Genomic DNA, 10,822 nt, shown 5'->3' on the forward strand with positions numbered 1-10,822 from the left:
AAGTCTTTTATTAGCTCTCACTGCTCAGCTGGGAATTTAACAGTTTGGGGTCCTTTACAAAGCTTCCCCAAATGTTCGGTCCCAGAGCCTAAACCACTTGTAGTTAACGCTGCGGACAGAACGGTGGGATTCAAACAAGCCCATCGCACAAGGGATCAGAAAATAAAGCAAAAAGAATATATATATATTCTTTTGCCACGAAGAATATATATATATTCTTTTGCCACGGAGGGTCAGTGGGTTCTGATTTTTAAAAAATAAATAAATAGAAATAAAAGTTTCTGCAAAGTAAAACAAGGTTCCCAAATTCATCGGCACACAGTAGGCACAAGTGAGTTTCAAAGGATTCTACTAGTCCAGGGTCTAATCGAAAGGCGGAGGAGAAAGCATTGTAAACGGCGGCCAGAAAACAACCTCCGAGGAAGAGCGCCCCGAATTTACTTATTTCTAAATCCTGCAGGTTTCACATTTGAGCACAAAGTGCTAAAACATCTAGAAGTTTCTTAACGTGTGTAACAATTCACAGCAAGCTCCTCTCCTTGACTTCAGTGGTCAAACTCCCTAAATGCAAAACATGTTCCCCTTTGCTTGACCTGCAACTGTCCTGCCTTGGTTTTATTGTGCAGTGGCAGAGCCAGCATAGGGCTGCTGAGTAAACTTAGCAAGTCAGAACAATCAGTGGCTTAAAAGAGATTTTCCCTTAAACTAAAAGTTTCGTTCCAACACAAAGGCGCCTACATTTAGAAACCCCTAACGCTCTCGGGCGAAATCGAGCGAGGGAGGACTGCGGCCCGCTGAGGGAGTGTGAGAGGGGACAAGGGCCCTTTAGCCAGCTTCTTCTGATCTGGGACCCCCTTGCGGGCACTGCCATGGTGGAGCAGGGCACTGAATGTGCACAGAGTGTGTATGGAGATGTAGGGCTTCTGGGATGGCAGGTCACCTCCCCAAATTCTCCACGCAATGTGAATGAAAAGTCACCAAAGATGTAGCTCCAATCCAGAGAACTCTGACTTTCCTCTTACCAAGGGCATAGGGAAAGAGGGAAGCATTGAGTCTCAACTAGTTAACCTGCTGCCCATTGTACCTACCCATAAATGGCATCTTTATCTCTCTTTAAAGCGTCATTGACAGAGGAGCCCATGCTGGGGGCCATGGCGTTGGTGTGAGCTGTGTGCGGGTACTGATGCGAGTGCAGAGGAGGCCCGTGGTTCAGGTGGTGGACCGGCTGCATGGACCTGGCTGCATGCGGGTCCCCATACATCGTGGAGGGGATGCCTACTCCATCCATGCCCCCGTAATGGGGTAGATCGTCGTACTGCATGACAAACAGGAGAAAAAGAAGGTTCAGGAGGCCAGGCGGGCAAATGGGAGAACGGCAAGGCACCGAGCTTATATAAGGTCAGTCCAGCTGGATCCTTCCACCGGGAATTCGGTGGCCTTTCATCTCTAAAGCTGAGTTTTCTTATTTTAAAATTAAGACTTTCAGTAAAAATTATAGAATTCTCAGCGAGATTCATCTGGGATGAATGATCTTGCCGTAACTTGCGTCCCTATCAACTAGTTCAGAAATTCAGGCTCCTTTGGCAAGAAGGAAAGAAGAAAGAAGGACAGAAAGAGCATTCTCCGGAGGGTGGAAGGTGAAACGGGCATGTCTCTGGAGGAAGAAATTCAAAATCACAATAATAAAACGTGCCAGGACACTGCAGCAAACCCGCCTAGTTTCACAGCCCCTTCACATCAGGGGGAATTGAAAAAAAAAAAGTTATGATGGGAACAGCTACGCCAAGCACGTGAATTTAGACAGGCTTTTCATTTTATTTCCCTGCCAGCGTGAGGTTAGGCAGTCCTGCAAGACATTGCATTTCTTTTGCTTTCCAAGACAAACTCTGCTAATTATACAAAACTAACTGACCCCTTATAAGTGAAACTCAAAGAAGGGTAGCTTTTCCTGAACATCAGAGCTGAATTTAGAATTGGGCAATTCCCCACCCCCAAAGTTAAAGAAAAATCTATAGTTGAAGCAGCTAATATTCTATTTTCTTGTTTACTCTTATGAACTTTCTTTCCAGACTAGAAGTCAAGGAGGCAAATGTTACTCACCAGGTTTAAAGCAAATTCAAAAGCAAATGCACAGAGAACCTCCCATCTTCCTCTTCCAGAAAAAAACCCAAAAAACAAAAAACAAAAAACTACTTTCATATGGATTGTCATTATTTTTTGTGTGTGAAATTTAGCTATTTAGACTTTTCTAATTGGTTCATTCCAGGCAAGTTATTTTCCCAAGATTTGGAGGCACTGAGAGTGAAATGATTTTCAAAGAAAGGAGGAATTGCCACTTTCATCTCCTTAAAGCCAGAGGTGTGAAAAGAGTTTGGAAGAACGCTGACATTTGCTTGAACCAAAGGAGTAAAGAAAAATGTGTCAGCCTAGTAACTTTCTTTTGCAAACAGGGCTTTGAGGGCCAGGACACAAATTATGCAAGGAAGGCTTTTTGTAGACCCCCTTTCTTTTAAGAAACTACCTCAGTTGGGTTGTCATTGTCTCACTTTACTCTCACTGCATTTCCATTGAAAAAGGAATATGGGGAAATTAGTATTGCATTTTTAAAGTGAGTAACTGTGTGCTTAGTATTCAATTAGTACAGGGCTTATCTAAGAGAAACTTGCAAAATATTGCCTTGTATACAAATCTATACAAATTGAAATTACTATAAAAAGATGAATGTTTTCTGACCAAAAAATTGGCTATACTATGACAAAGTTATTTCCTTTAAAAAGCTAAATACTTCTAGTGATAGTAAAGATGAGCATAATCAATAACATATCAGAAGTTTCCAGCTGCATATTTTAGTTTAAACATAACTTTAAACTTCTGATCTCTGAATGTTCAAATTACAGCATTAGGTATCTAATTAAAAAAAAAAAGGTGATTGTTTGAGCTTGCATTTTTATTTATATAGCTGCTGGTTAGGAATCTATAGATAAATTGATTCCTTTAATTAACAACTCCAAGTAACATACATAAGTCTACAAATGCATTGAATAAATCCTCTCGCTTTAGGCCACTGCTTTAGGAGCCTCATTTTTTAAAAGAGAGAGAGAAAAAAAGGAAACTTTTCAGCAGTGTCTTTCGGCCACGTTTCAATTTAATCTCACATTTGAGTTCCACAATTGTTTTTTAATACGTACCCTTTGCGCCATCGGCCTCTCTGGCTCCCTTCCTACTTCAACTTCTAATATATCCTCTTTAAGGCCAGTGTGAAAAGAAACAAATATTCAAACTCCCCCGGAAAAAAAAAAAAAAAAAGCACGACGAAAAATCCCTTAACGTCTCCAGCAACGTGAGCTACTGGTCCCAGATCTTCGGTCTACGGGACCTGAAGCAAAGCGCCCGAGTCACCGAGCATAAAAGCGCTCCGTTTCCAAGACAGCAGCGGGGGCAAAAAAAAAAAAAAAAAAAAAAAAAAAACCAAAAAAAAAAAAAGCAGATCTTCTCTCCCCCAAAAATCGGTTAAAAAAAAAAAAAAGAAAAAGAAAAAGAAAAAAGAGCGCCCCTCAGACCCAACTACCAAATCTCATGGCTTTCTGCCACTCCAGCTGTCAATCACAGGCGAGGTTGTCAACGTGGTGAATGAATGATCATCCGCTCTGTCTTCTTCTGGTCAGAACACCTCAAATGTTAATATTCAAATGCACAAAGCCCTAGCGCTCGCTTCCCTTGAATCAGTCCTAATTCCTAATCAGTTTCTCTCTTCTCTTTCTTTCTCTCTCTCTCTCTCTCTCTCACTCCCTCTTTGCAAGTGCTGCACTGGAGGGAGATTAGAGGAGGAGGGTTAAAAAAAATGTCTGTCTGAGTTTGTCTTAAAGGAGCCACGATCGATGCTGCCCGCTTGCAGTCCCCGTGCGTGTGTAAAGTGTGTTGCACAGGCGGAGAGGTGGATTCCGACCAGAATGCTAGAACCCGGAAGTAGTGGTGGCCATAACAGGTCGCGTCTTACACAATGCATTGGGCTGCAGCAAGTAGGCTCCTCGGCAGGGGTGGGTGCGCGAAGCGAGCTCTGGCCGCACTGGAGAGGCAGAGAGGCGCTCCATTAAATCGCACGCCCAGGCACAAACACCACACACCCAGGGCACACGCACACAAACGCAGGCAGTAGCCCGCGGCCGCCGGCTTTATTTTCAGTATGCTTTTCTCTCCCTCCCCCTGCAGACTCTCTCCCCAAAGCCGACTCTCTTGAAATAAATTGGGAATCAACGCCCCGCAGGCAGCAGCGGGAGTTATTTTGTACGGGGCTCCGCGCATAGACTTCATGACTTTCCTCGAAATTACTGGGGTCGGCCAGTGTTTTTCGGGGCAGGGGGTGATGCGCAAAGTACTGAATTCTCAGAACTAAGCACTGCAAGGAGAAAAGTCAAACCCGGAGCTTGGAGGAGAAGGAGGAGGGAGAAGCCGGGCTGGGAAAACCTCTGTTAAGGAGTCCTGAGAACGTGGGGTGGAGGTGGCTCCGGCTTTCTGCAGACCCAGCTTAGAGGTTTCTTTGCTGTTAGAGGTGGACGCCCGCCTGGGGAAAAGAAAATGCTAGCATTTTGTCACTTTGGGTCTGGACTCCCCCACCTCCTAGCCCCGGCGGCTCCCAGCCCCAGCCTAGGCGTCCAGCGCGAAGTAGAGAGGAAGGGAGGGAACAATGAGCTGAGCGCGGGGAATGTGCCCCCAGCGCCTGTTTACAAACACCAAGCTATTTATGATCTTCGGAAAGCGAAACTCAGCTCGGGCTCGCAGCAGCCCAGACCTCGCAGCAGCCCAGACCTCGCGGGTGGAGCAGGGGCCGGGGAGCTGCTGGGAGGGAGGCTCTTTCTCCGACCCGCTCGGGGTGAGGCTGCCGTGCGCCCAGGGCGCGGCGCGACGCTGCCGGAGTGCTAGGCTCGGGCTGCAGCCACCGCTGCCTTTGTCTTAGAGGCGCGGAGGGGGCTCCAGCCTCGACCTCTCCCGGGCCTGTAAGAACCTCGCGCCCCCCTATCTCTTTCTCCAGCGACGCTCTGTCCTCACCACCCCAGACATCCTTCCCGGCGCTCCTTTCCCGTCCCCAACCCGGCTCGGCGAAACCTCCCAGTGCCAGAGAAAAATAAATCCGCTTCGGAAGCTGAGATTTCAGACAAAAGCTGCCCGTACCTACAACTCGGAGGCTCCAACCAGCCACTGTTTTTCTGTTTTGTTTTGTTTTTCACTTTAACACCTATTGCCTGAGCTTTAATTCCCCCCCCCCCCCGCTCCGCTTTATTCTCCCGCTCTAAGCTTCTCCCTTGTGATTATACTTAGTGGCGTTATTTTCGTATTTATATTTCTGTCCGCTGGGCTCTGATCTGCCGAAATGGCTCAGCCGCAGCAGCTCGACCAGCGGCTGGAAACCTCACATCCACAAGCAGGGCTCGCAGTTCGCTCGGCTCGGAGAGGATTTTTCCCCCTCCCTCCGCAGAAAACTCCCCCTGCGGTCGACTGGAAAATGAGCTCACCCAAATCTCGGTAGGCAGCCGTGGAGGAGTGCTCGGCCAATCAGGAGGCGCCCCCGCCCAGGCCGCAGCGCATTGGCTGCGGGGAAAATCAATTATCAAATAATCGATCAGCAGGGAGCTTCGATCTGCGGGGAATGCAAACTGCTAGTCCCTATTCCCGCCCTGAAGGTGGCCAAAAGGCTGACTCCCTCCAAGCAGCCCGCCCGCGCCCCCATCGCCCCCACCCACGTCCCACTCGCCAGCTACGGACTGAACCCTCACCACCGCGGGGTTGTAGGTAGGGGGAAGAGTTTTGAGAAAGATTGGGGGTGTCCCTTCATCCGGAGATTGTTTGGGAAAGGTGAGGACCTCCAAAATATATTGAAGCCAACTCTGAAGCGCAAAGTAAAAGAGAATTCGCGCCCGTCTGCGAGGTAGGACTAGAGTTTTGATAGAGTGGGCTTCCAAGGAGCAGGGGACACAGGGCGAGCATCAGAACACAGGTCTGGAATGAAGTTCCACCGAGCGTCCGTAGTCTCCCTAGGCGACATCTATCGCTTCCTTTAGCCTTCGCAGGAGTCAACGCGGGGTTGGTTGCCCCCAACAGTGGAGCGTTTCCATAAAGCCGAGCAGATGAGCCTTCCCAGCCTCCTACACTGCACCCTTCCCCGCCCCCAACTCCTTACTGGCACCCTGTGTGCCTGAAAGGCTGACACACGTTCTCCCAAAACCTTCAGAAGCGCTTTGCCTTGAAAGAGGTGTGTGTGTGTGTGTGTGTGTGTGTGTTTAAACCATCTCCAGGATCCCTTGTCGTTTGCTTCCTCTATCTTTTTTCTTTCTCTCTGTTTCTCCCTCTCTTTTTTTCTGACGCTTAAGTTTCAGGATCTTTTAGTTTTGTCCACCACATACATGTGTAGGTTTTCTGGCACAAACGCCCTGAGACATCACTTGGGAGGTTAAGACAGGCCCGCGAATAAAAGCTCGGGACGGAGGGGGGTGGGCAGCCAGATACATTACCAGCGCCTTTATGCCCCTACCCGCACTTCCCGGCCTCCCCCGACCCCCCCACCGGCGCCCCCTGGGTCCCACAACATGAACTTGGAAGCAGAATTTCATGCCAAGGTGGAACCTCCCCGTCTCAGGAAGGCGATTTCTGTTTAATCCTTGGGAGGCTGCGCTGGCTAGGCCAGGCAGCACACTCCTTTACCGCTTAGGGAGAGGACTAAGCTGGCCTGGCTGTCGGCGACCCCTTCCCGGAATCCCAACCAACTTCGGCAGATACCTGAGCGCCTTCCGACGGCTGCTCGCGGGGGTGTGATCCTAGTCCCCGCAGCGGGCCTACCTGGCATCTGCGCGACTCGGGAGTAGGAGGGAGAAGCGTGGGTAGGAGGTGGGGGTCAAACCAAACACCGACAGGACACACCTACGTTTACGATCCTTAAATGAACTGCGAGGGAAATTGTGTAAGTATAATTTAACTGAGAGAAATTTACTGCGAAATACACTTAGAGGACTGTAGTCTTTAACAGCCTCAGGGGTTCTTCGGCAAAGAGGTAACGGGGCTTGGATTTACCACAACTCTATGGCCAAGTTTTCAAATTTGGAAAAGGTCAGTATATATGTGTATATTTGACAACAGGATTTATTTTGTATTGTTGCTTTCCGGTAATCTTTTTCTTTTGTTTTCTAGCACTGATGAAAAAAGAAGGTTCAGGTAAGTCACCCTTTGCAAACATAACCAAAATCTTCAAAGTAGGAGGAAGACTAGACTACTGCATGCTTTAACCATGATGTGCTAGATAACCATAAAAATGTACTTTAAATAACCTACACACAAATTTTCCTTAAAGAATGAGATAGTTTGAGTTTGTGGACTTAAAATCAACTCAGTAGTTTTGAAAAGTGCCCACCCCCCACCCAACACACACACACAGTCTTTCCATTTTTAACTATGAACCTAATACAACTTCTAGGCCTTTATACAATTAATTCTGAACAATCAAGGGACTAAACACTTTTACAATGTAATTACAGTAGTACAAATTGTTTGCCCAAACCTCATTCTGGATAAGGATTTTACAATTAGCAAACAGTTATTACAGTTGGGGCTTGCTGAGAGAAATTGCACAGAGGATGTCTAGAGTTGCAATATAGTAGCCATAAAAAAGAAAAAACAAAACTCCTTTAGCAGGGCAGCAATTAATCATCTATTAAAAGGAAAAAAATGGAGGGACAGGTCTAGGTATCTTAGTAAACTACTCTCGATATTTGTGCCCATTTTGTGACAGCACCTATTTCTAACTTATTTCAGATACTTGCTTTTTTAAGGCAATAGCACTTTTATTTTGCGAAAACTTGGCCTGGTGAAAAATTCTGGCACTTGGCCCTAGCTCTTGCGATTCAGGCCTATTCTTTTCTCATCCTTCTTATCTAGGAGCATCTTTCCAGAGACAGAGAACGGTGACAAAAGGAGGCAGATTGGGCCCTTGGTCTCCATTGTTTACACCCTCCTATATGGAGGCATTTCAAGCCCTCAGTGCTCCTCTGAGCTGCTGGTAAAGTCGTCTCGGAGAATTCCCCAGACTTTATGTTCTATAAAGAACTGTGCCTCTGGAAAGACCTATACCCTAAATTAGGCTTTTGTCCCAAAAGGTCACACTGATGAGTCAGCTCCAAAACCCTCAGAAATTAAAAGAGGCACCTCTTAAGGTAAAATGTGTGTGTATTTGCCAGCCTAGAATAAACAAAAGCCTGTTAATCAATCGAGTTTGGCAGCTGTGTTCACAAAATGATAAGGATTTATCATTTGCCACCAAACTTTAAGATGTCCCTTGACATGTTGTGATTGGTTTTTAGGTTGTCCTGTGGTGTGGAGGCTTGGTGTTTGTATTTCAAAAACATTCATCCTCTGCATCTCTCCCCCTCATTAGCGTTTGCATTTCAAAAAAACAGAAATAAGAGGAGGGAGGGAAAGACAGTTTAAAGAAAATAGATTTGAAATCTAGTACAGATAATAGAGGAATGCTGGAGATAAGAGCCTGGAGGTGATATGAGAAAGGTACCAAGAAGTCAAAGCTAATAAATGGCTGTGAGAAAAGTGAAATAAACTATTGAGAGATCTATTAAAGGGGGAAACCTGGTTAGGTGATATCAAAGGGGGTTAACTGAGAGGATTAGGGAGGACTTTAATCAAGTGCTCCAAAGCATTACAGGCTATAAGGACTAAAAGATTTGTTTACTGCATTTTGTTTCAGAAAACAAAGAATGTCTGGGTCCAGTTCAGAAGTCAGTGAGAGGTCAGCTTAGGCTCTCCAACGGTTGCAGGGAAAATACCGAAGTTACTCTATTCTCACTGAATGATGCAAACATTAAGGAAAAAAAGGGGGGAGGTGAGAGGGAGGTGCTTTCCTTACTATTCTATTTCAAATCATTAAAATGCTTTGGTCTCTAGAGGGGGAAAAAACTACACTGGTTAACATAATTACTAGCTCTGACATTTTCAGAAGTTATAGAGGTCTTTTATTAATTAAATGGAGGGCTTAATAAAGTATTCCTAATAAAATTTATGGTTGTCTTAAAACTTTCTAAACAGTGCTATAAATTCTTAATAAAATTAACTGGGAAATGAGTTATTAGCCCACACTTTACCCTCTCCCCCAAACTTCTACATAAGGAGTGTCTGCAGCATGAAAAGGAAATAGAGGCCTTTTAGTAAAATATAAATATTAGCCAAAGTCATGCATTGCTCTGAAAGAGGCAAAGTCTTAACTGTTATTTCTAGTGGCCTCGTTCTCCAATATCCCCCAAAAGCTATCCCACAAAACTTCATTGAGAGAATTTATTCCCCTTCCCAAGTACCTATTATATATGCATTTATGTGTAAGTGCATTTGAAATACAATCTTCAATTTTGTGGACTGAGTTGTATGTTAAATGCAATAAAAAACACAGATGCATCGTGCAAAGTTCCACTTTAGAAACTTCAGGTCTCATGGTGCAGATACTTTCTTTATTTTTAATTAAAAATAAAATGTCCTGTAATTTCTCTCACTTTAATTTCTATAAAGATAACTTTTAAATAATAAATTTCTCAATAACATTTTTCTCTGAATTTATTTATAAGTGTATTTTTCTGAAGCAGCATTTTGTTGACATATACAAAACCTTTTTATATCATTACATTTCAAAACTTTAGTGAGTTATCTTAAGTTTTGCGGTACTTCTCTGCCTCACAGATACAATGCTGGCTGGTTAGCTATTTTAAAGAACATCACACACACACACGCTTCAAACCACAGCAGCCTTGAATTGTTTAGCATTTGAAGGCTTGATCTTTTGTGCCGTCTACTGGAAAATAGAAAAACTGCAGCCTTGATGACAAACTTTAATCTGGTGTTTTATGGGGGTGGGAGGTGGTGGTTGGGGGTATGATTTGCTGCTAGTAACTAACAAGAGAAAACCACAGTACCCAACTTAGACTCATAGGACAGGTCTTGGGGTCTAATCACGTTTTTCAAATCCAAAGATAGGATATGATATCAATCATAGGTGTATGGCTCAAATGTTTAAGGCACAAAGCTAAAACACTGAACACAGCTGTGCATGTGTGTGTACCCATATGCCCAAACTTGTGAAGACAGCTTGGGAAAAGAGAGGAAGAAAGGAAGATAGGACAGATTCAACAGCTCCAAAAAAACAAAAACAAAAACAAAAAACAGTAGTGGTTGCTTAACACTGAGAGTGAATTTGTCTGACAGTCAAGTTAAATCTATCTACTGCCTCAGTAATCCAGGATATGCAAATCAGTTCTTGGAATTTGGAAAGTGATATTGTTTGGTAATCAAGAAAAAAAACCTCTAGGAGAGGGGAAATGACACTGTTAATTATAAAAATTTTAGTGCAGTTCCCTTTTGGAAATTTGGGATGAAAATACGAAACTTCAGTGTTTTTACTCTGAGCGCACAAGTGGTAGAAAGTGTGGGTGAAATTCATAGTCAGACACCTTCATATAGCAGAGACCATCTGATGTTCTCTCAAACATTAAAAAACATTGTGCACATTTTGGTTGTGATTTAAAAAAGAAAATATTTATAGAGCTCTAGCATTGTGGAAGCTTTGTGGGGGGAAAATAAAAAGGCATGAAGCTAACTTTGACCTCTTTTTGAGAGTGATATTTTCTGAAGTAATCACTATTACCATAGAGAAGTGATTTTGTGACTTAAGAAACAAATAAGCCCAATGCCCCCTCAAATATATATGTGTATACATATCTATGTGTATATATGTGTATATATATGTGTATGTAAATATATATGTGTATATATGTGTGTGGTG

The 10,822-nt window shown here is 44.3% G+C and overlaps 1 protein-coding gene across 2 annotated transcripts in view; it reads right to left on the reverse strand.

Annotated features, from left to right (window-relative positions):
• Positions 1-3,409, reverse strand: part of MEIS1 (Meis homeobox 1) — a 138,745-nt gene extending 135,336 nt beyond the window's left edge. For both annotated transcript variants that reach the window (XM_011945285.1, XM_011945286.1), the window contains exons 1-2: positions 3,189-3,409; positions 1,089-1,315 (exon numbers count right to left, since the gene is read on the reverse strand). In XM_011945285.1, the coding sequence (XP_011800675.1) occupies positions 1,089-1,315; positions 3,189-3,200 (239 nt within the window). In that variant the 5' untranslated portion in view covers positions 3,201-3,409. The remainder of the gene's footprint in view (positions 1-1,088; positions 1,316-3,188) is intronic.
• Between the last annotated feature and the right edge of the window lie 7,413 nt (positions 3,410-10,822).

This window comes from Colobus angolensis, unplaced genomic scaffold (assembly GCF_000951035.1).
Source record: "Colobus angolensis palliatus isolate OR3802 unplaced genomic scaffold, Cang.pa_1.0 Scaffold24, whole genome shotgun sequence".
Taxonomy (NCBI): Eukaryota; Metazoa; Chordata; class Mammalia; order Primates; family Cercopithecidae; genus Colobus; species Colobus angolensis.